The sequence below is a fragment of the Coptis chinensis genome, chromosome 3 (genome assembly GCF_015680905.1).
Source record: "Coptis chinensis isolate HL-2020 chromosome 3, ASM1568090v1, whole genome shotgun sequence".
NCBI classification, from domain to species: Eukaryota; Viridiplantae; Streptophyta; class Magnoliopsida; order Ranunculales; family Ranunculaceae; genus Coptis; species Coptis chinensis.
In genome coordinates, this window is record NC_141458.1 from 1,396,920 (window position 1) to 1,424,865 (window position 27,946).

Sequence of the window (27,946 nt, forward strand, 5' to 3'; positions counted from 1 at the left end):
ATAAAGAATTGAGGACGGAAGTCTAATTTTGTATAAGTTGATGGGGACGTAAGTCTAAAAAACTGTATAAAGGAAACAACACTTTCAAACGGGTCTTAATCTATTTGTCTTGCACGAAGGAGCCAAATCATGTTAAAATTCATAAACAAATGTTAAGGATCATATAGCTAAACATCTCACGCAAGAGATATATATGTAAAGTGAAATCTTGGTTCTTAAGATCGTCTACATTAAGAAAAACTACATAGTTATCTGGTAAATGGAAGTTGTAGGATTTTTGCCAATGTTTCGATTCCTTGGGTTTCTATGTTGTTCTTGTTAGTGATCCTTGTAGGTTTCTGGTCTTTCAGCTACATCTTATACTTTATGCAATCAAAACACAAAAATAATGCAGGCCAATTGCCCCCAGGTCCCCTAGGACTACCAATTATCGGTCACCTTCATTTGTTGGGCGATCTTCCTCATCACTCTCTTAACAAATTGTCACAAAAATATGGTCCTATTATGCAGTTAAGACTAGGAGTTATCCCGACGGTGGTTGTCTCAACGAGTGAAGCGGCTGAGATGTTCCTCAAAACACATGAGATAAACTTTGCAAGTAGACCGAAGATTCTAGCTTCAGAATACATATCATATGGAAGCCGAGGAGTGACTTTTTCTGAATATGGACCTTACTGGCGTAGTCTACGCAAATTATGCACCATACATCTTCTTAGTATCTCAAAGATTGCATCTTTTAGGCCTTTGAGAAAAGAGGAGGTAAGGAATTTCATAACGAGAGTAGGAGCAGCTGAGGGTCGTGAAGTTGTGAATATTATTACCGAAGTGCGAACCGTGTTTGAAAAAATTAGTTATGGAATGATATTTGGTAGTGTATACAAAGAAAGGTTCGACTTCAGACCATGTATGCAAGAGGCATTGTTGTTGCTTGGAGCTACCAACATAGCTGATTTTATCCCATTTATGAGGGCCTTTGATCTTCAGGTACTATTTTATTAGTAGCAAAGTTTTGTTATTCGCATAATAAGTTACAAGTACAAGTTTTGATAGATTCCTCCCATCGATCACTACCATAATTGGTATGTGCGGGTTTACTTTCTTTCTTGTGATGATTCTCTGTTTCCAAATGCTAATTGCAATATATTGTGTTTAGGGATTGACACGCCGCATGAAGGACGCTACCAAAACCATGGACAACTTCTTAGAGAAGATCATTGATGCACATGAACAAGGTACTACTGGCGAGCAAGAGCATCACAAGGACTTCATTGCTATACTGTTGTCCTTGATGAAATCCGATGATGGATATGAAGTGAAGCTTGATAGGACCAACATCAAAGCAATAATAGTGGACATGCTGGGCGCTGCAATGGATACATCAGCTACAATAATTGAATGGGCCTTAACAGAACTCCTACGGCATCCACACATAATGGAGAAGGTTCAAGATGAGCTGGTTAATGTAGTTGGGTTGGATCGTACGGTCGAAGAGACTGATTTGGAGAAATTGGCTTACCTCAACATTGTTGTGAAGGAAGTCATGAGGCTTCATCCCATTACACCACTACTCCCACGTGAATCCAAAGAAGATATCTCAATAAAAGGATTCCACATACCAAAGAAGTCGCAGATCATTATAAATGCATACGCAATTGGACGAGATCCGAATATGTGGTCTGATGCAGAAGAATTCTACCCAGAGAGGTTCATCAACACCGATATAGATGATCGAGGAAGTGATATCCAACTTATAACATTCGGATCAGGTCGAAGTGGGTCTAAAAGCAGTTCAACTTGTACTTGCTCAGTTGGTGCATTGCTTCGATTTGGAGCTTCCACAGTTCCACATGGAATGTCACCTAAGGATATTGACATGAAGGAGAGCTATGGCATAGTAATGCCAAGGGCCAATCCACTGCTTGTTGTTCCTGTTGTATGCAGATAAAAGAAAACAATAGAAGACAAGGACAGAATAACAGGTAATAACCAAGGCGCGGATTAGGCTGTCCTTAAGGAAAGATTTCGCCCCTTCCAATGGTGCGAAAAAGGCGATGGCGTCTTCTTCCTCACAGGATTCAATGGTTAACAGCTAGCCTAACTTTGCACTAGAATAGACTACCCTCTAGAACAAACAATATAACTCTCTCTCGGCCGGAAGGAAGAAGAAGAAGATTGAAGCAATAAAGACTTATCTGTTTCGTGTAGGTAAGAGAAGGGTGTAGCACGACTTCAACAACTTCATTTTATTTGGTTCTATAGTGGCAAAGATGCGCGACTTACTTCTCCCGGTCGATATCGAGGCAAAGAAAGAAGACACGAAGTTCTATCTCTGCGTCCTCCACATGGAATGTCACCTAAGGATATTGACATGAAGGAGAGCTATGGCATAGTAATGCCAAGGGCCAATCCACCGCTTGTTGTTCTGTTGTATGCGGATAAAAGAAAACAATAGAAGACAAGGACGAGAATAACGGTAATAACAAAGGCGCGGATTAGTCGTCCTTAAGGAAAGATTTAAGCCCCTTCCAATGGTGCGTAAAGGCGGCAGTGGCGTCTCTTCCTCACGAGGATTCAATGGTTAATGCCAGCCTAACTTTGCACTAGAATAGACTACCCTCTAGAACAACAATATAACTCTCTCTCGGCGGCGGACAGAAGAAGAGAAGAAGAAGCAATAAAGACTTATCCGTTTTCGTGTAGGGTGTATACGACGACTTCAACAACAACTTTATTTGGTTCTATAGTGGCAGCATGCACGACTTCTGTCTCAGTCGATATCGAGGCAGCAGCAGCACACGAGTTCTATCTCTCTGTAATTAATGCCCTCTAATGAACATAGATGTGTTTATATAGAGGCATGACTGAATCATAGATGGAGAAGGACACCTCTTTAATTCGGTTCCACTACCCACTAGTCAGTCAAACAGCCCAAGCCCAAGCCCACGCGTCCACGGCATTTCGGCTTTCCGGTGGGCGGTAGGCAGCGCGCGTCAATGTGGCTTTGGGTGAGTCCTCCCTCCTAACACAAAAGCCTTTGTACCCTAAGGGCACGCCCTTATGTTAGAGGTTCACCTCAAATACCTCACTTGCTAGTGGTGGCTCATCAATGTGGGACTAAACAACACACAAGTATTTGAAATACACATGAAGATTCCAACAGTTCCTACTCATCGGCTGCACGTAAAAAGTATTTAAGAGTTCTTTTTTAAATAAAGGGATGGGATTTCGTCAATCTACAGTTACTTGGGCAAAATATTGTCTCAACTATGAAAATGTTCTGTTATATATTCTTGATAAGTAGCCTAGACTACAGGTATATGGTACTGTATGAATGTTAAAGTTCTTCAGCTTTAGATATATATACAGAGTACTTGTTCAGTTGTTGTTGTATCTTTCCTCCATCTTACAAAATCTAGCTCAAACCCAAACTGATCAAAATTTCGGTCAATATCAAAACTTACAAGTTACAGCCAACTTACAAGCCGAGTTCTGTTAAACAATTTACCAATGCACAAGCTGTAAACCTGTAAATAAACTTTCAACAGTTCCATCTGGCTCAAGTTCCCTTGACCCTTGGTGTTAAAAAGGACTAGCTCAGTGCCTTTATGTCACGGACACTCTCGGAAGCAGTGCGTGCCGTGCGGCACTTGGTCGGAACTTGTCCCAAGTAAGCCTGTTATTTGAGTGAGCAGCGCGAACTAGTGGTGTTTGAGTAAACAGTAATCAGATCACAATTGTGCGTAGTGAGCGGAAGCAGTAAATAAGCAGTTCATAAGAAGGCAACAGTTCATAAGAAGGCATTAAATAACTTTCATTCGAGTAATCAACAGTACAATTGTGGCAAGCGAAGACAACAGTCTTAGTTGTAGAGGAAGCTTGCTATTCCCCTACATATATGTCAAAACTATTTTTCCCATACAATCAAAAGGGAACATTGAACCAGGTTGAAACTTCAACCAGGCATGACTCCTAGCTCGATGCTCCGATTTGTACGTTCAACCACTTTATTTGGGGTGTCTCGAAACGTACTAAAAGATGGAAATTAATTTGGGAGCATGTGACAAGGTTTAAACCTCCAAAATGGCATATATCTTCCTAATGTCGTTTGGAATAGTTTAGACTCTAGTTTTGACATATAGTTGACACATATCTACTCATTACATGACTATTACAATTGTGCATCCGTTACACTCTCCCCCACTTAATGTGCAGACGTCCTAGGTCGCGTTGTTGTCTTGGAACTCTTCAACCTTCTGCTTGAATGAGGTGAGAGTGGAAGCTGGTTCCCAACTGGCTTCTGAAAGTGGCAAATCTTTCCACTTGACAAGATACTCTAACTACGGCTGATCTCCTGATGCTGGGGTGGGTGATTGTTTTGTCGGCTATAATCTCCTCGACTTTTCTGTCTGGCTTGATGGTGGCAAGCTTGAATCTTCTGGTGGTGATGCTTCTGCCTGGATCACCCTTGTCTGCATGGTACTTCTTCAAACAGCTGTCATGAAAGACTTGGTGCATTTTGTTGAGCCAATGTGGGAGTTGAAACTTGTAGGAGACTTGGCCAATACGGTCCAGAATGGTGACTGGTCCGACATAGCGTTGTAAAAGTCCCTTGTGAGCTCTGTCAACTCTGTTGAAGTGGCAGATTTGATCTGTCTTAAGGAGGACTTCGTCACCTACTTGAAAGGGATCTGGGCGACGGTTCTGATCAGCAAACTTCTTCATTCTGTGTGCGACTTTCTCCAAATAGGCTTTGGCAAGATCTGCATTGGTTTGCCACTCCTTGGCAAGTTGGAAGGCTCTAGCGCTAGCACCTTTGTAGCCGCTAACAACCATGTGAGGTGCTAGTGGTTGTTGTCCTGTGATGAGTTCAAAAGGGCTCTTGTTGGTGGCTGAGCTCTTTTGGAGGTTGAAGCAGAACTGTGCCACATCGAGTAGTTGTACCCATGCTGACTTGTTGGTACCAATGAAGTGGCGTAAATACTCTTCTAGCATGGAGTTGAATCTTTCTGTCTTACCATCACTCTGAGGGTGGTTGCTAGTGGATAAAGTGGGCTGAGAACCTAGAAGCTTGAACAGTTCGGTCCAGAGCTTTCCTGTGAATGAATATGCCATCTCTGTCACTGACAATGTTGTTTGGTACACCCCAGTACTTGACAATGTGTTTGATAAATAGCTGTTTTGTCTCTTCAGCGGTACAGTTCTTAGATGCTGGCATGAATGTGACATACTTGGAAAACCTGTCAATGACAACTAAGATGGTACCATAGTTGTCCACCACTGGAAGGCCGGTGATGTAATCCATAGATACACTCTCCCAAGGACGAGTACGTATAGGTAGAGGTTGTAAGAGGCCAATCGGTCTGTGTCTCTCCACTTTGTCCTGCTTGCATATCAGGCATGTGCAAACATAATCCTGGACGGTGTTGTTCATCTTGGGCCAGAAGTAACCACGTTCCATAAGTGCCAAGGTATGGTGCCAACCAGGATGGCCGGCCCATAGAGTATCATGGCACTCCTTGATGAGATCTTTGCGCAGACCACCATTGTTGGGGACATAGAGGCGAGTCCCTGTGGTGTACAATAAGTCCTCCGTCATCCAGAAACGACAGGTCTTACCACTTTTTACTATATCAAAGAGTATTTGGGCTTGAGGATCCTTGATGAGCCCTTCCTTTATGCGACAGATGAGATCATTGTTGACAGAAGAGGCTGAACTTTGGTGATCAGCTTGTATGGCCATAAATTCTGCTTTGCGGCTGAGAGCATCTGCAACATTGTTGATTCAGCCTGGATTGTACTCTAGCACTAGGTGATATTCATCCAAGTATTCTTGCCATCGGGCTTGCTTTGGAGATAGGGTTTTCTGAGTCATGAAGTGACTGGCAGCAGAGTTATCAGTCTTGACCAAGACTGGTGATCAAAATACGTTACATAGTGTCGCCAAACACGAAGACAGTGTATAATGGCGAGAAGCTCCTTCTCCTGTGAAGTGTAACGACGTTCTGTGTCGTTCAGTTTCCGACTCTCATAAGCAATCGGATGTTCTTCTTGGAGTAGTACTCCTCCAAGGGCAAAATCTGAGAGCATTTATAACAGCGAATATAGGGACATAGCCGGGTAGGATTTCAAAGTTGGAACTGAGATGTTTGTCTATGAAACGAAGAAGGTGGACATATGAGCAAATGAGAAGACGATCACTATGGTGGATGCCCAAATTGGAAGAACTCTGATAAATTATTATATTTGAACTCTGATAATGTAACAAGTCATAGTCATAACTCTAACGTACCTTGTCTTAGTACTAGACAACAAAAAATTTAATCACAGTCATGGTTAATCTTACATGTTAGCCATTCTACGTATGGCGAAGACAGTGGACACCAAAAAACAAGTCTTGATTTAGGCACAATTATAATATGAGCATATTGAGATACATATGTCTTGGTAATGTACCTTATACTGGTAAGCTAAAGTCTTGTGGCATACATGATTGACAAATAGAATCCCGTCTTCTGCCATCCACTTTGAGATCTTTTTAAGTAAGAGTTTGTAGTTCTGCATGTGCTAATAAATAAGCAAAAAGATAAAGATCATATAAGCTTACTTCATAACCCATAATCACTCAATTTCAGTTATTCAACTCTTAAGACATTCTTGTTATAAACACCTCAAATAATCCTATAGCGAGTATTTGATCGGAAGTATCATCTGTTTCGCAAGTTGTTATGTCAGCCAAGACGACCTCAACTTTCACCAAGTTACGAGCCCTAAAAAACAGACTCGGTGTTCAAATATCTTGATGAGCTACAACAATCTTAATAAGTTGAAAAGTTATGTGTATTAGGCTTACCTGCATTGCTCGTAAATGTACTCTTTCTGCGAGATGGAATTAGTAATTGCTTTAACCTGATATTGTTTGTATTTCTGAGCAACAAATAGAGTAATAGCTCCTTGTCCACACCCAAGATCCATAACACTATTACCATTTAATTTGAGCTCTCTCACAATACAAGTCCAACATTGCAATTTCAGCATCATCTAATGTCATTGAATCATCCTGGAAGTAGCAACAACTAGATGAAATTGTATATAATTCAGTACTAATAAGTTCATAAACAGAACTAAATAGTAATAGTAGAAGGAATCTCAAAGGATCAGAATCCACATTCTCAATAATAGAGAAATGATGAACACACCTTCCTTTAATAGTGCTTCCGAATATGATCTTGAGGAAAGACATAGGCGGCTCATATAGTTGAGAATCCAAAGTTTCAACCTCATTTGCAATTTTCATATGCTGCAGTGCTGCAGTTGAGACATAAAATGAAGAGTGACTTAAAGAGTATTAGGCCTGCGTTATGGTTTAGGTCTCTTAATCATCTTTATAACTAATGTTAATTTATGACGGATGTGATGGAGACTTACAGAGAACCAACTTGAGGACTTCAGCTACTTGTTCTTCACAAGTATATTTATAACCCCACTGAAGACGTTTTGCCAATTCAATCCTTATAAGCTGTTTAATGTCGTCATAGGGAAGAAGCCCAAGTTAACAACTTCTTTAAAAGTTAATGTACTAAGGCTGAGTCGAATGGCATTGTATTCCCAATACAAAAGTGGAGTGAGAACCGGCGGAAATAACTCTCTATCTGCATGTTACCCCCATATATAAAGAGTGGTTATGAGGTACATTTTACGCCACTTGATTTGGCACTATTGGTAAACATTCAAATTCAAGAAATGGGCCTATGCTAGGGCAGGAAATCTGTTCGGGTAGACCCGAATCCGACCCGACCTGACCCAATTGCCGAATATATTGGGTTCGGGTGCATTTTCATATCCGTTTATTTATTCGATCAGGTTCGGATTTGGGTTCGGATATAATTTTTGGGGGTTTTTTTTTTGAATTTCTTGTGTTATCCAATTCGGTTCAGATTGGGTTCGGATATTAAATTTAGGTTTTATTCGGGTTCGAGTTCGGATTCGGATATAGCCATATCCGACCCGTTCTCTGCCCTAGCCTCAGATCTTGGTTCTAATATGGTTATGTATAACCCCATCGGCCCCATGCCACATAACCTCCCTGTTTTTATATATCTCATTAAATAACCTCCCCGTCTTTTAAGTTGGAGAGAAAATTACGATCTGTTTTTATTTCCTGGATTTTTTTGCTTCATTTTTTACCCTTTAGGATAAAGTGTCAAATTCATCGCCATTTCAACCAAAAATAACGTTGATTTAGCTTCAGTAACACGATTCGCCATGAAAATTGAAAGAATAAGGTTCGACAATGAAGAAATAAGGTTCAACGATGAAAAAATCATGTTCAACTGTGAAGAAACAAAGTTTCATGGTGAAGAAATAAGATTGTACAATGAAGAATTTATTACTCCCTCAATTGTTGTTAATTAATCATCAGTGGTTTTGCATTTATTATACTTGATTTTCCTCTTCTTCTATTTTGAACAAATAAGGTTCCCGTTACTATGTAAATTTTTTTTGCATAGCAATTCTCCATTATGCAAATTTAATTTTACATAATGATTTTTCTATGCGAGTTTATTTTTATATAGTGAATTTTAAAACAATGATTTTTCTATGAAAATTTATTTTCACGTAGTGATTTTTAATTTTTCTATTCAATTTCTCTTATTCTATTATGAAAAAATGAGTTCCCGTCAATAAATAAATTTGTTTTTGCATAAAAGTTTACTATGCAAATTTATTTTTTCATAGTGATTTTTCTGCAAATCCAATCACTATGTAAATTTGTTTATTCATATTAATTTCACTATGCTTATTTTTACATACTATTTTTCTATGAAAATTTATTTTACACATGATTTTTCTGCAAAGGGATTTTGCAATGCATAATTGCTTTTTCACACAAATTTGGAAGTCTGTTTTATTTTTTTGAGATAAGAAATTTTGCATCTCGAAATCACTGTCGGACGTTTTTTCCAAATGATATCATTTTCAAAATGTTAAAAAACCGGATCTACAACCTTTCATGTCAGATCTACCACTTTCGTCTATTTTTTTTCTCATGTTGAAAAGAGAGGAAAGAACAAGATATTACGGGGGGTATTTCCGTCTTCATGATGTTTTTCTAAAAATAGGGGTGTTTCATGGGTTTGTCCGATTTGGAGGATATTTTATGGAAACGTTTAATGCGTAGGGAGATTTATCCTAAAACCTGAATTCAAGTTTCGTTACTTGACCGTGGTGCAAAAAAAAAATCCTTGATTCATTTGGGCGCCGGTTGAATTGGAGTCAAATAGACTATCCCCACCAAAAAAACCTTGATTCATTTGACGTCAGTTGAATTAAAGTCAAATGGGCTGTGTCCCCACCAAAAAAAATTTGATTCATTTGGCGCCAATTGAAGTGGCGTATTATGGTTTGGACCATTGGACACAAAAATGTACTCTCTATTCTCAAAAAACAGTTTTTTCCAGGTGTAGAGATAGGGAGTGTGATATATGCTTGTTTACTACTACTTAGAGGTTTGAACTCTCTAAATTGATGCAAAAGCACTCAAGGTTCCTTACTCACGATCTTCGTTTCGTAGAGTTGGAATAAGGATTCGAACTAACCTAAAGTTTAGAACAACTACAAATTGGATGTTACAATAAAGGGAACTAAGGAGTAAGGTTAAAATATTAATGCTAGGTTTTCCTTCCTACACAAACATTAAGAAAGACATTAAAGTTTGAAAACATGCACTTAATACCAAAATAGAGATTTGAAAGAAAAGGTAGAGAGTTAATCCTCCTCATGTGAAACTATCATTAGTTGTTGATTTGAAAAAGGTTGTTTGATCCTTCCTAGACTCATAGACAAGCCCCTAATGGAATAAAAGATTTGATCCCTAGCATGTATGGCTCACTTAAGAGCTCACACATGCTAGCAAGTGGAACTAAACAATGACTTATCTCTAAGCTCATTGCTTTGATTCCTAACTAGACACTACACCAACTATCATTTTGGGATAGGGTGTAGAGCTAGTTGTTCTTCCTAACAACCTACCAAACCAAAAAAAATTGATTTACCCTCACATGAGTTGGATTAACTCCCCAAAAGGAAAGTTAGCTCATGATCCTTGGGACAAGGATTTATAAACTAAAAAAAACAAAAGAGAGAGAGAGAGGAGAAAGCTAAACAATCAAACTCACTTCTATTTATTTTCTAGAAGAAAACAAGTGTTTCCTCCATTAAAACTATTACAAGCTTTTCTTATATAAACTAAAAACTTACTTATGATTTTTTTCACTAAGGAACTAAAATAATGTCATGTGAGGAAAATAAGTCAAGGGAGTAAATGGAGTGTCCCCCGCCCTTGTCTAATTTCTTCTCCATTTGAGAGAAATCTCATTTCCTCCCACGTGAATCATCAAACCACATTAATTCATTTTTATCCACCACATTAAAACAAAGTGACACCTTGCCTTTTTTTCACTATTAACACCTAATCTAATTTATTACATGCAAGGTGTCAACTTTGCACCAATAATTTATTATTTTTGTCTTGACATGCTCCATGATTGATGACTCATCCAATCTTGTGCCCCGTATAGTAGGCCCATAATGATCCGATGGGGGGTCCGGTATTTTGGGGGGTTTTACAACTTTCCGCCTATCGTAGAGTTCATCGCCTCGATTGTCACGAGCAGCTCTCTTATCGCATTCGAGTCCCCGGGTTCGAGAGGTAGGAGCTTTGGAAGTTTTGATGCTTACGTGGATTTGGGAGAATTCATATATATGCGTTCGCGTGCTTTATTGCGAGGTTTAACCAATATTTCCATGTTTCTGCAAATACCGCAAAAGTATGAAAACATATTTATTTCATGATTATTAAACACATAATTAACCAAATTTATATGTCTCAATGGGGTTTCATAATACACTTTTTGGGTGCTTATCACACTACCCCAAACAAAGACTTTGCTTGTCCCAAGCAAAATAAGAGACATTAAAATAGATAAGTGGCCAAAAATGTGTAGTCCTAAACTAATTCTCGTTTACAGAGAGTGCGGTTGCATTGACCATATGCAACAAGGCCTTAAACCACTAGGAATTCCCTAGTGGGCCGAGTTATAACCTCGTGAGAGTTTCGAGAAAAGATACTCATAAACTTCTTTTTTATACTCTGGCGACTTCGATGATAGAAACTTCGTTTCCTAAATTAATCTCGGATATCAATACATCTCCTTAGCAGGGAACGAGGATTAATTTCTTTGAAACTCAAGTTAATATGTATTCAATAATTAAAACATCAACATATGATTATTCGTGCAGTGAACTTTTCATTGAAATGTACTAGCAGGGTTGTTTCTGGATCCTTTGGAGAGCATACCTAAATGGGTTCTCACAGGTATGTGTTGAAACACATATTCACTCAAAAATTTTCCACTCGGGTTTTGTTATCTCCGATTAATGCGGTGGGCACACGTTTTTTTACATCTCAATAGCGGTGAGGAGGAGGGCGATGTCGATCAATCACGTCTACTACTTATTATCACACCACCCTACTCCTAATTGAGCTAAAGGTCTTTATTAGGTATTGTGGGGCTTAGGTGGTAGTGTACAAGAAAATGGAAATGGATAATTGAAATTTATGAGTATATATGAGAGAATAGGGTCTTCATATATTTACACTAGAGAAATCCTTGTTTCCTTTCCTTCTGGCGAGTTTTTCCAACCTTGTTCTTAAAGGCCCTCACGGATCGATGATTTATATATATATATATATATATATATATATATATATATATATATATATATATATATATATATATATATATGGCCAAAGAACATGATTCTATTTTTCTTTCTTGAAGCAAGTAACCTGACTTATATTTAGGACAAGTCTTTCTCTTTATTCTTCCACATTTCATCCTATTTCTCATACTCATCACTTAGGTAGGTTCTTTTATTTGGTTTAATAGATGGGTAAGGAATTTTTGTGGTGAAAGTGAAAGGTTTGATGAAAGGTTCAGATGGAGTCACTAGCAATATTTGTAAATGTAAGAATTTTTAGCTATGTCGATCCAAAGAAGGCCTAAATTCTCTTTGCTAGGGTTGGATGGTGATCAAGTAAGTAGATCGTGATTTCCTCTAATCGGAAAAACTACTCCTCTCGTGTCATCACACACAAATCACTCATGTCAAGGCTTTTTGGTTAGATTCTCACGGGATTTATAATTTAAGTAACTAACCGTTGGTTCGAAACTTCTTTGCTATGTACAATCGATGATACTCGGTACATGAATATTCATGAAAAGATGTATAAACTATTGCATCATTATTATCTAAAGTTTCTTAAAACAAATCCTAATTAGGATACTAATGTGAGATTTCTAGACAATTTTCATCATTGAAAAGGATACAAGACTTTGTCACTAAGTACAATTATTAATATGAAAATAAAACTATATATAGGCTACAAGATGCCTAATTTTTGCTCTGGGTTTAAAAGCACCCCAAAGAATGATGCTTAGTCCTCGAAGTATCAATAATTAAAGAGAGAAAGTACACGGGAACCAGTGAGCAAAATTAGGGCTAGATTCTTTGGAAGAGAGAGGTTGAAGATCATAATATATTATTGAAAGAACAAGAAAATGTTCAATAGCACACTAAACATAGCACACGAAATAAAAAACATAGCATACAAAACATGAAAAACAATAGCACACCAAACATAAGGTTTAGCTAGATATATGTACAATGGCAAACTCAAGTTTACCATCCAAATAGGATGTGAAGGTCTCGGCGCCCTCTTTAAGGAAATGCATTTCCTTAGCATCGTATAATAGATAATAGTCCGCCAATTTTCTGCCCATTCTTTGTCTCGGATTCCCTCAAATTGGTCTTCATCTTTTTCGTCCTTTGGGTAACATCGAACATGCCTCGGTATCGAAGTGGGGCCGCTTCCATTAATGAAACCTCAATGAGCGAATGATTACGTTTCTTTGGGCACATGGAATCCACCTTAACCCGATCATGAAAAGTAGCCGCAAACCGTGGGAAATGTGTCTTCATGATTCGCAAGCGGTGGTGGTAAAAGTATATCGATCACGAAAAGTCGCGAGCTCGTTTCGGGTTGGAGACAACACAACCTAAAATGTTAAATAATGCATGACCTTGAGCTAGTGCCTGAATACGGACCAAAAGCGGCCCTCATTGGCGGTAGAAAAATGCCAATCTCCCATAATGCTTCGGGAGTACAAATAACATTGCGATCCCCATGTTCATGGTCATGCTTGCTAATGGAATGGTGATGTTGAGCCATGGCACATGGCCATCTCCTTCTCGTTTGATCTCAAGACCATCACCATAAGAGTCGTGAAACGCTTGCCACTGAAAGGAACGGTAAGAATTATGATAGATGTACTACCAAGATGCAGCAGGTTCGTGGTATGGAAGGTCCAAAGTTAAGGCAAGTTGTTGTTCATAAAAGATATGAGGTGTGTCACCAACTCGGATTGTGAACCCGTCTAAGTAGAAACCATGCGCATGGTTGAATGCTGGTGTGTCTTCTATATTAGCATAAAAGTATGCAGCCAAACTCGGAGAATAAGTTTGGTCAGGTTGAAGAATTAGGGAAGACCACCCAATGTTTGTGATGTAATCATGGAATAGATGGCCATAGGCATTGAAATCCATCATAGACTGAAAGGATTGCTCAGGAATGAGTTTGGGATGTACCATGGATGATGAAGATGCAATGTTTGATGAAGATGCCATGGTGGATGAAGTAAAGAAATGGGTAACGATACCGGCAACTGTATGGAAAAATGAGTATGTAAGAAAATAGACCCTCCTGTAGCACATGTTAAAATTATATTAGTCACAACGGAAATGATGACAATCCTACTAAGCATTGCATACAAAAGAAGACAACAAGATAAGACAAAATACATAGTATGACGGAAAAACGTAATAACATATATGATTATATACTAATTGACTTAGTAATATCATGGATTCTTATATTGATCTTGGAGATGCATATTTTTCACCAGACTGTTTAGGTCTTCTATTTGTTGGCCGAATTTGCATCTGAATGTCCCCTTGGTGAGAGAGAGTGAGTTTGATTTTCCATTAGGAGAGGCGTGATTTTGCAAGGATTGAGAATGATTTTCCAAGATCTCCTCCTGCTCAACATCATCGTTGCTTGACGATCTTGGAAATCCTGAAGAGTTGTGATGATGATATTCTGACGAGCGTGTAGTTCCCTCAAACCCTGATGAAGAAGTTTAATGCCTTCCATGGGATTAATAATATTCAGCATGGCATTTTCATCAAATAAATGGTCAGAATTTGAGCTTGGGTTGTTCTGCTCATCTATCAGAGTATCGGGGGTCCAAAACCAACGGAGTAGTCTGTTTGGAGTACCTTTATATATGCTCTTTGAAGGGGTGTCTCTGGAGAAATTATTGGATAACCCCAACGCATCATAATCTAGCGTTACTAAAAAGTGGGTAGGGGTGTACGACCTTCTTGTTTTCTTGGTGATTACATTCCAGAGGTGTTGGATTAGACAAAAGTCATCTCTTTGAGTTTGCAAAATCCAAAGTAGGTGAGGTTGAGGCTTTGTGACTTCTGATTGGTGTGATGTACCTACCACATTATGTCCTAACCAGTGGAGCACAACACGTTGATTCTATTTCAAAGAGCGTTGAAGAACAATGTGATGTGTATTTTCGGCGTCGCCATGAGATATCTGTAGCTTTCATGATAAAAGTTTTTCTTGGAATCAAATGATGACTCTTGAAAAAGGGACTCTGGGTATTTATTGGGATTTGAAGTATGTGGGAGATAATTTCCTTATTCAATTCAATCGTTGTCCATAGGCATTGAAGTAGAATTTTCCATCTTCATATCCATTTAAATTGGTAGAACATCAAAACCAATTCGGGAATAACCAATTTCTTGAATGATATAGAAGAGGCGTCCATCCGCGACGTATGATTTCGGTGTCAAAATAAGGAGAAAACCGGCCCTCTTCGAAAGTTTTCAGGTAGTCTTTCTCTGCCGTTATTTTTCTTGGTTGAGCCATTACTGAGGGAAGGATAGTGAAAATTGTTTGAATAAGAATGGCTGAAAAAGAAGAGATTTATAGCCAATCTATGAGTCTATACCAATCATGGAGTCCAAGTGTAGTTAATGACCCATGTGATTATGAAACAAACATCATAGTGGATCCACAAGTAAGTCTTTGTCATGTCAGATATCCAAATACAATTAATGAGATGGTTTAATGTTAGAAAATACGGAGGAAAGTTTCACAGGGTAGTTAGACTTACACGTAATTTCAGAAATGATGATCATAACTCAGTAATAGAATATGGATAGAATAATCGAGCTGCATGTGTGACAAGTGTTATGTGTACCTTGTAGCGTGCGTGATTTTCTCTGAACACCATGTGTATCCATTAATTATTTTGGTGAGTTTTGGATGGCCTTTCTTTGTTATGGTTTGTTTATTTATTTACTTATTATTATTTTTTTATTTTTTTATTATTATTAATTTTTATTTTTATTATTATTATTATTATTATTATTATTATTATTATTATTATATATATATTTTAAGAGAGGAAAAAAAAACTAATATACACAAATATTTAATACGGAACTTCTCCATTTAATATGTAACCCGTACAAATGTGCGAGAATTATTTAACACACCATACTAATATACAAAATGAAAATCAGAAAAAGAGACGGTTACATAGATCTAGATGTTCTGGATCATGTTATGCATGAGTGACAAGAAAATAATGATAAACACTGTTATCACGATTAATGTGATAGCCCATTCGCGTTGCTCCTTTTTCCATCACTCTATTTGATTCATTATGTTCAAGAAATTGAGGATTTGTGAAGAAGAATTTGTGAAGAATGAGAGAAAGGGGTTGAGTGAAATTGGAAAAGGAGAGTTGTATTTATAAGGAGATTTCTGACCGTTGGGCATCTGACCGTTTGGATCAGGCCGTTGGGCTTTGAGAGTAGGCCCATGCATCAAGGAATATATGAGGAAGTACACCACGTGCATAACATAAATAATTTCTCATTCAAATCGTCTAGAAATACAAAATTATGAGAAATCAACCGATATATAATTTTTTTATCACTAGAAATTATTATGAGAAATAATCCGCCGTAATCCAAAATTCATCACCCCGGAAACCTCCATTGTTGTAAAATTTCAACACTAAATCTTCAGAGTACTGAGCTGGAATTCGATGCAATAGATATTCCCACTCTCTACTAGCAATCTCTTCATCGAAAAATGGGTGAAACATCCCGGAATTGTAGAGATTTGCGAAATTCCTCTCAACTGTAATTAAGCCTTCGTGCTTGCCATAAGCGGTGTAGGATATTTTGAGGGTGCAAATAGCAAGAGGAGGTGGAGGAGATGGTGTTGGAGGAAGGGGGTTGAGTTTGGTGGACTTTGGCCTGCGTGCGCGGGTCGAATACACTGCTGGAAAGTCGCGAGCGCGAGTGATGTGTGGAGGGGACCAAGATCCGATTTTTGTGGAAGAAGAAATGAGAGGGGTTGACGTGTGGGTGCCTCGCGCGTGGGCTTTGTACCCGGATTTTTTATTTTTGGGTCGGGTCAAAATTTTGGCCCAAGCCCAAATGAATAACATAAATTCCCCTTATGTCCCGAAATGTTCCGAAATTTCAAACGTGGAAATTCGATTCGTTTCAACTTCAAATTGAACGGATGAGATATCAAAACGATCGGCATTAAAAATGTCATCCACTAGAATATGAAAAAATCACATTCAAACATTTTTTTTTTTTTATAACAATCTTTGGTTTTTATTTATTTACACTTTTATATACAAATGTACAAGTCGAGAAGAACGTGTCAACAAACCGGAAGTCCAAATAACACAACACATCACAACAGCTTAACTCAGGCAACTTTCATGTCGGCGAAAGGCTTAACCCAATCCACCCGTGACCGTGGCTTAACCTTTATGTTTTGGGGCCTAGGGTTCAAGATCAGTACCATCCTGACCATAATGCAATGGTCTAATAATAATATTACCCTTAGTACATATGGTATAGCCTCAAACCGCCAAAAAGCAGTACATAGAAAATCGATCGGGGTTGGCACGGTGGAATCCATTGCCTGCGTCGAACTAGGAAATGTCGATGGTGCATATCCGCGACTCTCTTTAGGCACCATCTTTGGGTGCTAATAAAAAACGAGTATATACATGTTGAGTCTTTTACGCCGATCCTCAAGGCGAATGTGAGTCTTTTAACGTCCGATCCTCAAGGCGAATGTGAGTCTTTTAACGTCGATCCTCAAGGCGAATCCCAACCTGTGGGAGCAGCGGGGACGACGACGAAGTTTATCCTGGCCGGTGGTGTCGGACAATAATATACCTTATACCGCTCATCTCGGATAAAAGATCAAGACACAGACGAGAAAGGAGTTTGACAGTTCATACACCATCCCATCCTTTTTTCGCCGCCGCTTTCGAGCAAAAGTACTACGACCATTACCTATTCGAGATGGGTGAGATTTGGACCAAATGATGAGTTGGAGTTCGCGAGGAAGAGAATAGAAAAGGGAGGAGAAAGAAGGAGTTGAAATTTTGGTACCCATTGTTTTCCGGGAGGCACGCGTTTGCTTTCGATTATCGGAAGACATTTATACTCGGTTCTGAAGTAGAGTTTTTGTGGACAATGGTTTGCTTTGCAACCACACACTCTAGGGATTTTTTAGAAAAGAAAATAGAAGAGGGCCGGTTACCCTAATGGCATACTTTTCTGTTTAAATACATGGAAAGAAGTACACCAAATGAATCTTTTAGCCTGTGTAGACTGGATCATTGAGAAGAGTCTCTTCGACATCTGGAGAGCGCAACTCATGATAATGTTTAAGGCGCTGGCCATTTACTTGAAATTCGCTACCATCATTTACGTTTTCGAGAGATAGCCCCATAAGGGGTGACAGAGAGACGATGAAAGGACCCGGACCATCGAAGTTTTTAATTTTCCTGGAAAAATATGTAATCTTGAGTTGTACATCAAAACTTTTTGACCGACTTTGAACTATTTTCTCAATATGTGCTTGTCATGCACTCTTTTCATGTTGGCTTTATAGGATTTCGAGAGATCATAGGCATCACTCCGAATTTTCTCAAGCTCATTTAACCGCAATTTTCTCTTTAAGCCGCCACGTTAGTGTTATAATTGAGGCTTTGATGGCCCATAGAGCACGGTGCTCAAGTTCAACCGGCAGATGGCGGGTTTTCCAAAAAATGAGGCGTCACGGAGACATCCCTATAGGTGTCTTAAAAGTCGTCTCGTATGCCCACAAGGCATCGGATAATCGTAGAGACCGATCTTTCCTAGATGGATTGACAGTTTTTCCAAAATGGATTTGATTTCTCGATTAGAGACTTCTACTTGACCTTTGGTTTGAGGATGATACGGAGTTGCCACTTTGTGCGTGACTCCATATTTCTTTACTAATGATTCAAAAATTTTATTGCATAAATGTTTTCCCCGTCACTAATTATAGCTTTTGGAACACCAAATCGAGAGAAAATATTTTCTTTTACTTAATAAAACGACCGTTTTATGATCGTTAACCGCGACATGCCAATGCCTCAATCCATTTTGACACATAGTCAACTGCTACAAGTATGTATAGGAAGCCATGAGAATTTGGAAATGGACCCATGAAGTCGATGCCCCATACATCAAAGATTTCCACAATTAGAATGGGATTTAAGGGCATCATATTGCGTTGAGTAATCGCGACCTAATCGGCTGGCGGCGGCGATTGCATGCTTTGCAATGCTCATGTGCATCTCTAAACGGTGTTGGCCAATAAAACCACATTGTAGAACTTTGGCGCAGTTTTCTTACCACTAAAATGACCACCACAAGATTGTTCATGGCGAAGGATAATACATCGTTGTGTTCCGGTCGGGAATGCAACGGCGGATTAGTTGGTCGGAACAATATTTGAAAAGGTAGGGATCATCCCGTAAATAAAATTTCCACGTTGGATAAGAACTTTTCCGGTCATTCTGAGACCAAGATAAAGGGACTTCCTTGGTAACTAAGTAATTTACTATGTCTGCGTACCAAGGGGACAAAAATAGAATACAAGTGTTCATCCGAAATGAATCACGTGATAGGTTCGATATCGATTATCAACATCAATCGACAAGTCTTGATAAATGGTGCGCAACCACATTTTCGCTACCTTTTTATCTCTAATTTGAGAAAACTCTTGCAAAAGGAGAATCCATCGGATCAACCTTTGTTTTCATCTTTTTTCGCTAATAGATAACGGTGCCGCATGGTCAGTGTAGACAATAGTTGGAGAACCCACTAGGTAAGGACGAAACTTATCTAACGCGATATACAACGGCGAAACTCTTTCTCGGTGGTGGTATAGTTACGTTGAGCTTCATTAAGGGTTTTACTCGCGATAGTAAATGACAACCGGCTTATCTTCGGCGTTGCCCTAGTACAGCTCCTATAGCATAAGCCGCGTCACACATTAATTCAAAAGGTTTAGACCAATCGGTGGTTGAATTATGGGGGCGGTAGTTAATCGCGGTTTTAATATCTCAAAGGCTTGTTTGCAAACTAAACTGAAATCAAAAGCGGCATCTTTAAGCGGGGAGATTGGTTAAAGGTCTAGCAACCTTTGAGAAATCTTGAATAAATCTCCTATAGAAACCTGCGTGTCCTAAGAATGCGAATGTCTCGAACTGTTTTTGGTATAGGAAGTGAAGCAATTTTTTCTATCTTAGCTTTGTCGACTTCGATTCGGCCCTTTGAAACGATGTGTCCTAAAACTATTTCTTTAGTAACCATGAAATGACATTTTTCCCAATTAAGAATAAGGTTTTCTCTTCACAACGTGTAAAGACTTTTTCAAGATTTGATAGACGGCTATCGAAAAATCTCCATAAATTGAGAAGATCCATGAATACTTCCATAAACCGTTCAACCATATCACTGAAAATATGAAGCATGCAGCGTTGAAAGTCCGGTGCATTGCAAAGGCCGAAAAGGCATTCGCCTATATGCAAATGTACCAAATGGATGGTGAGCGTTGTCTTTTCTTGATCGCCAGGTCTATGACTATCCGAAAATAACACGAATAACCATCAAGAAAGCAGTAATAGGCATGACCGGCTAAACGCGTTCGAGCATCCGATCGATGAGTGGAAGTGGAAAGTGATCCTTACAAGTGGCGGCATTAAGTTTGCGATAGTCAATGCATATTAAGCCATTTTCTTCGGGATCTGGCGAAATGCATTCATCTTTATCGGTTCAAGACAACCGTAATGCTAGATTTCTTTGGAACTACGTACGGGACTCACCCAAACACTATCAGAGATAGGGTAAATAATACCCGCATCTAATAATTTTAACACTTCCTCTCAGACCACATCTTTCATGGTAGGGTTTAGGCGACGCTGTGGTTCACGCGACGTCTTAGCATTTTCTTCCAGGTGTATGCGATGGGTGCACACATTAGGTTCAATGCCTTTAATGTCATCGAGGGACCATCCAATAGCAGAACGATGTTGTTGAATGACATTAATTAAACGAGCTTCCTGATCGTCAGTCAATTGTGAAGAAATAATAACTGGGTGACGACCATCGGCATCAAGCTGTACGTATTTTAATTCCAAAGGAAGAGGTTTTAATTCAGGGGTGGGCGGAGTGGGTATTAAAGATTCTTTAGGAAGGTCATCATGCATGTAGTAAACAGATTGATGATCATCAAAGTTACTTGACATCACTGTTGTAGGGTCAAATAATGGTACTGACTCTAATAACTCATTTACTTCTTGTGTATAATCATCGTCCTCAAACTCGGATTCGCTAAAGGAAAGAAATTGGTACACTTCATCTTCAGGAAAAGAGTTTGTGAAATACTCTTGCGGAATGCTGTCAACCCTGTTGACCTCACCATCAATGTCAGGCTCTAGAAGTTGTTTCATCAACTTGAACACATTCACCTCGACCGAAATATTTCCGAAGGACATGGTCGGGGAACCATCTCTACAGTTAATAAGAGCATTAGCAGTGGCGAGGAACGGACGTCCTAAAATGATAGGAATGGAATCACATGCAACTTCTGTATCCAAAATAACAAAGTCTACAGGATAGAAGAAATCTTGAACTTTTACAAGGACGTTTTCCACAATTCCTTTTGGATACTTTATGGAACGATCGGCTAACTGTAGAGTCATAGTGGTAGGTTTGAGCTCATGAAGACCTAGTTGTTTAAATAAATAATATGGAAGTAAGTTCATACTAGCTCCTAGGTCTAGTAGTGCAGTAGCCGTGTATTTGTCACCTAAAGTGCATGGAACCGTTGGTCTACCAGGGTCCTTATATTTTACTATACCATTGTGGTTCGGTGATGGAGGAAACCGTTCAGTGAGGAACGCTTTGTTGAGGAACATTAGTTCTCCTTTTTGTGGTGCACATATCTTCGAAATTTTGCATGTTTTGGTAATAGTTTTAAGGCATCGAGAAAAAGGTAAGTTGATTGTTAAATTTTGAAAAGTCTCTCAAATTTCAGCAAAATTCTCATCGTTTATTCTTTGCGCTGCGGCAGAAACGGTGCCTTAGGTATGAATTTGGCAAAGGGTCTACTTGCTTGTTTCCTACATTCGAGGAGGTGTTGACTTTGTTGAATCGGGAGAATCTTCCGTAGGTTCATTATTAGAAATAGATTCCGTGGAACCCTCTTTTTCCTTAGGGTTGATCATCCGCATAATGACTTGATTGTCTACAGTTTTTCCAGATCGTAGAGTAATGATTGCATCCACCTCACCTTGGTTGGGGGTGCTTGTACCAGGGCATTGGTGAGTTCAAAGGTGTGGTTTGCTGGTTTAGGGTTTGGAACTGCTTGCCATGCAGAAACACGCGCTTTTCGACTCTTTTTCTTGCCCAATTGTTGAAGTGATTGTTGGATAGCCGTTAAAATTTGAGACCGTTGGTTCATGTAAGCTAAGAAAGTCTCGCTTTGTCCTATCGAAATGGGTTTGCGCAGGTCAGGCAAAGCGGGTAGTAGTTCACGATTATTCCGAAGTTGTTGATTATAGTTGGGATCTAGGGATTAATTTGGAACACAAGTCAGCGGTTGATTTGATAATTAGCATTGGAATTATTTTGAAATTGACCTTGTTGGTATTGTTGATTATTTCCTTGGCGGTATGGAATAAAATTGTTGGTAGGTCGAACAAGTGGATTAGCTTAAACCCGGAGGAGCCCCCATTTGTTGGTTATTTTGGCCGCTTAAATTGGATGTTGTCTCCATGGTGCATTGGGAATGTTGAATGCATATGCCTCCTCCGATTGTTGAGTAGGGGAAGCATATAACAAGGGACAATATGCATCAGGATGGTCAGGACTAAGACAAAGGACACAAGGAGCGGTGTCAACGTTCATGACCGGTTTTGGTAGTTGATCGTTTACTTGAACCGCAAAGGGCATCTACTTTTTAGTTAGGGATTCTATCAAATTTTTATTTGGGGATCGGGTTTTACCTCAAAAATAGATGTGGCCTTTGTAACATTGTCCTTTGATGACCGAGACGACTCGTGTTACCCCAAAGTGTGTACTTTTTTTCGTTTGTTTTTCAAGAAAAGTATAAGTTTCAGAGCTCCTTTGTCCATGAAGCAACCGCCGTTCATTATATCAAGAGTTTCTTTTTGATGATCGAAAGACCATTAAAGAATGAACGAACAAGGACAGACTTTGTCCAGGTTGGTGATGAGGACATTCTAACGTAAGATCGAAGAAATGACTCCATGCTTACGTAAAGGATTCATGAGGATTTTGACGAAAAGAATTGAATTTTTCAAGCATTTTCGGTTGTTTTCTTCGAGTGTAAAATTGAAGCATAAAAGCTTGAACTAGTTTATTCCATGTGTCTATGGACTGTGGCTGTTGTCCTGCTAGCCAGATTGACGCTTTTTCCGCTAAAGTGAATGGAAACATCGAAGCAAGAGTTGTTCCTTAGAGACCTTTGGATGGTGAAATGTTGTTTGCCACTTGTTGAAGTCGACGAAGATGATTGTAAGGTTTTTCGTGCTCCAAACCATGATATATATAGGTAACAAACTGAAAACGTTTGGTGGGATACGAAAATCACCGACAATGTCCTCAAGTTTGATGCAGGAAGAAGGTCCTTCCCGTAATGCAAGATAGAAGTCCGAGAGGGCTTCTCAGTGGAGGATCGTCGGCCATAATGACGAGAAGTTGATGGCATTTAAGGAAGGATTGTGATGAAGGTAATTAGCGTAGAAGAACAATTTTTAGGTGAGAACTTACGAATTGCTTATCGTATTTTTCCGACGATAGGTATGTTCAATTTCTTTAGTGGAACCGGACCTTAATCTCATGCAAACATAAAATTAGATCTAACTTACGTAAGGAATTTAGTAGGACTCGAATTTTATTATTATCTTAAGCATTATAGTTTAACAACATATGCCTAAGCCGCCGCTAACGAAGCGGTTGAAGCTAGGAATACGTGTGCATAAACCAAATGCCCCAGTCACAAAGAGAGATATGAGGGAGGCTTTTCCCGTGCTAAAGCACGGTTCTAATTAAATAACCTCAATCTTTCAAGTTTTCTAGACACCATTGGAATATGATTAAGATTTATGGAATTAAATTTTATGCAAAGGCGGTATTAATTTTAATTTAATTTAATTTAATTTATTAATTTATTTATTATTATTATTATTATTATTTTTTATTTTTATTTTTTAAGATTTATGCAAGGGTTAAACTACAAACATGCAAATACGATCTACTCAGACAATACTAGGTGCAGTAGCATGTGAAGATACTCTACTCATAATGATAGCTATACTTAATAGGCAAGCTTGTGTCATCAATAAATACTTCCATACGCATACGGGGCAAATATACATCAAGATAATGATATATACGCTTAATTTGTAAATCGATATTACGTAAACGATATCAACAAGAATGTGCAAATTTGAATCACTCATATACGTGATCGAAATACATTAGCATGCATAGATAGTATACATACGCAGATAAATACGACAAAACTAAACATGCAAGGTATTATACATAAACTAAAATACAACTCTTGTATTGCATAATAATTCGATTTCGACAATACCCATTGAGATTGCGAATGTCATATAGAGAGCAGTTTTACCCCGTAGGGTTTAGAAACAACTTACCCAACTCAGATTTTAACCCTCGTTGGAATGTTCTCCTCTTTCTTAACAAAATCGACTTATTAAACAACACCATTTTCTAAAATGATGATTTTGGAGGGGAAAACAGTTGATTTTGACCTCGAAAATGCTATGCTCGGTGGAGACAGCGTGCGCGCTGTCGAGATCTTTCCGAATTGAGCTCACATGCGTGATTCAGAGAACCGTAGCCAAAGTTATGACCAAAATACCAAAACACATCCTAATTACTATGTATAACTCCTAAGTTATAGATGCTAACATGCAAATAATCACTCATTCGGTAATATATATGCTAAACATGTGACTTAGATATAGATATATAGATAACCATGCAAAACAGTTCCATTTGTATGTGTATATACATTAATATGTAATTCATGACCAGTTAACCGCATATATATATTCACAGACGTATTCACATGATTCATGCATAATTCTAGGCTAATACGTAAATAATAATCCATAAATTTTTCCTAATACTATATACATGACATACATACAGAAAAAAAACATAAAAAATTACAATAATATTGAAAATTTGGAACCCAGAGCTTCCCCGCTTTTTCGCCTTTGAACTAAAACAAACGTTTCAATTAGTCCACGCCGATTAATCCCAAAGGATTATCGAATTTTTCAGGTACGAGGGCGGATATTTAGGCTCGCTGACTCGACAATATAATCGACGCCGCGACGTGTCGTGTCGGTTAATCCAGAATGATTTCAAATTTTTACAAAGACTTTATAATCGCTGCAGTGATGTTTCCCACCCTAACTTTTTGGTACCGGAAGTGGAACGAAAAATTCGTGAGCTTTACAGGTCTATTGCGAGGTAAAAATACGAATTTGAACAAAAAAACGTAAACGAACGAAAAGGAAAGGAAGGAAGAGAATGGGGGTTCCCCCTTGATGCAACTTCCGATCTGTAGCACAAGTTCTATGGCTTTAGAACAGCAGCGGCGCCATTTGATATATGCTTGTTTACTACTACTTAGAGGTTTGAACTCTCTAAATTGATGCAAAAGCACTCAAGGTTCCTTACTCACGATCTTCGTTTCGTAGAGTTGGAATAAGGATTCGAACTAACCTAAAGTTTAGAACAACTACAAATTGGATGTTACAATAAAGGGAACTAAGGAGTAAGGTTATAATATTAATGCTAGGTTTTCCTTCCTACACAAACATTAAGAAAGACATTAAAGTTTGAAAACATGCACTTAATACCAAAATAGAGATTTGAAAGAAAAGGTAGAGAGTTAATCCTCCTCATGTGAAACTATCATTAGTTGTTGATTTGAAAAAGGTTGTTTGATCCTTCCTAGACTCATAGACAAGCCCCTAATGGAAGAAAAGATTTGATCCCTAGCATGTATGGCTCACTTAAGAGCTCACACATGCTAGCAAGTGGAGAACTAAACAATGACTTATCTCTAAGCTCATTGCTTTGATTCCTAACTAGACACTACACCAACTATCATTTTGGGATAGGGTGTAGAGCTAGTTGTTCTTCCTAACAACCTACCAAACCAAAAAATTGATTTACCCTCACATGAGTTGGATTAACTCCCCAAAAGGAAAGTTAGCTCATGATCCTTGGGACAAGGATTTATAAAAAAAAAAAAAAAAACAAAAGAGAGAGAGAGAGGAGAAAGCTAAACAATCAAACTCACTTCTATTTATTTTCTAGAAGAAAACAAGTGTTTCCTCCATTAAAACTATTACAAGCTTTTCTTATATAAACTAAAAACTTACTTATGATTTTTTTTCACTAAGGAACTAAAATAATGTCATGTGAGGAAAATAAGTCAAGGGAGTAAATGGAGTGTCCTCCTACCCCTTGTCTAATTTCTTCTCCATTTGAGAGAAATCTTATTTCCTCCCACGTGAATCATCAAACCACATTAATTCATTTTATCCACCACATTAAAACAAAGTGACACCTTGCCTTTTTTTTCACTATTAACACCTAATCTAATTTATTACATGCAAGGTGTCAACTTTGCACCAATAATTTATTATTTTTGTCTTGACATGCTCCATGATTGATGACTCATCCAATCTTGTGGCCCCCGCGATAGTAGGCCCATGTTGATCCAAATTGGCGGTCCGGTATTTTGGGCAGTTTACAACTTTTCCAGCCTACATTAGAGTTCATCGCCTCGATTGTCCTGACTCTCTTTATCGATTCGAGTCCCGGTTCGAGAGGTAGGAGCTTTGGAAGTTTGATGTTTCGTATGGATTTGGGAGAATTCATATATATCGCCGTTCCTCGTGGCTTTATTGCGGGTTTAACCAATATTTTCATGTTTACTGCAAATACCTGCAAAAGTATGAAAACATATTTATTTCATGATTATTAAACACATAATTAACTTAATTTATATGTCTCAATGGGGTTTCATAATACACTTTTGGGTGCTTATCAGAGTGCACTACCCAATAGCCGATCAAATGTACTATCTATTCTCAAAGCATATCTTTGGGTGGGTATATATAGGGTTGTTCAATGGTTCGCACAACCCAATAGCCGATCAAAAAAAAAACCGATAAAAAATAGGTTTGATATTGATAAGCACCCAAAACTGTGTTTATACCCGTAAAGACACTACATATTGGTTGATTATGTATTTAATAAATATAAATTAATTGTATTTCCATGTTTTCACATGTTTCAACAGTTAACAACAAAATTATAGCAAAACCTGTGTTTTAGTATGAAAATGATGTACATAATAGTGTTTGAACTTCAGTTCACTCTCTCAGCCCATTTGAAGCTCAAAAGGGCCAGCATAAAGCTCGTGTACTCAACACCGATCATTTCCAAGTCAAATCAAGACAACAGTGTAGAAAAGTTGTAGAACTTCTGACGATCATATATTCTGATTCTGGACTCCGAATTCATCACGTAAATTATCAAAACGATCAGTGCGACAAACTCTACGCAAAAACGTGAAGTTATAAAAGTCACATGGGCTCACATGGACTCACCATTGGTCAAAGCATGTGAGCCCATCACTTATTTGGTTTTTCCATTATTTGAGCACTAATTAAGGGAGAGAAAGGCAAGTGGAGCACTAAATGTATTAAGTCGAGCAATAATTTGAGCACTTAGGGAATGGAGAGAGCACTCATTCCATTTATTGTATTGATAGTTAGTTTTTTTTTTTTTTTTAAATATAGATATCATATTATATTTTAGATGGAATATACCTTGTAAGTTGTTCATGGAGTCCTCTCCATAGTAAAATAAAAAAATTCTTCTTCTTCTCAACATATTCTTCACTATTTTCTTTAGAATCTCTTGTAATTAGTTCATAGATCCTAGGATCATGAGCTAAAACCCTTCCTTGTGGAGGGTTGATGAAGCTCATGTGATGATTAGAGTCAAAACTAGGATTTACAGTTCATTACTCAGCACGATCAAGCCTGCGATTGCATCATACTGTAACATGGTAGCATCCGTTCAAATTAGAAGTCTGTATTTTCAGACAGAGTAGTGTACGCGACTAATATAGTAGCGCACGTGCTAGATCTTAGCCAAATCTAAATTCCAATGAACGCCAGATACACTAACAGACTAGGAGTTGAATGGATATTTCAGAGATGAAATATCACTTCAATTTCTCATGCTAACAGATTGTTCTTAGAGGTAAGTTCAACGTGTTAGGGACCAAAACTCGAATCCGACT

At 38.4% G+C, this 27,946-nt stretch overlaps 1 protein-coding gene and 1 pseudogene across 3 annotated transcripts; one reads left to right on the plus strand and one right to left on the minus strand.

Moving 5' to 3' along the window:
- The first annotated feature begins 39 nt into the window (after positions 1–39).
- LOC147507107 (cytochrome P450 71AU50-like) lies at positions 40–27,528 on the plus strand. Of its 2 annotated transcripts, XR_015217546.1 has the most exons (4): positions 40–984; positions 1,154–1,924; positions 3,161–3,320; positions 27,476–27,528. XR_015217546.1 is itself a non-coding variant. In XM_086599839.1 (3 exons), the coding sequence occupies exons 1-3, from the start codon at positions 307–309 to the stop codon at positions 3,182–3,184; spliced, it is 1,473 nt and encodes a 490-aa protein (XP_086455965.1). In that variant the 5' UTR covers positions 40–306; the 3' UTR covers positions 3,185–3,378. The 2 variants fall into 2 exon arrangements, 1 of the variants encoding a protein (XP_086455965.1); XM_086599839.1 differs by lacking the exon at positions 27,476–27,528 and having other exon boundaries at positions 3,161–3,378.
- Positions 6,135–7,549, minus strand: LOC147507108 ((S)-coclaurine N-methyltransferase-like; annotated as a pseudogene). Its single transcript, XR_015217490.1, has 5 exons — positions 7,426–7,549; positions 7,197–7,305; positions 6,851–7,073; positions 6,668–6,767; positions 6,135–6,564 (listed from the first exon to the last, which is right to left on the minus strand). The product of XR_015217490.1 is annotated as a (S)-coclaurine N-methyltransferase-like (transcript).
- Positions 27,529–27,946: the final 418 nt, after the last annotated feature.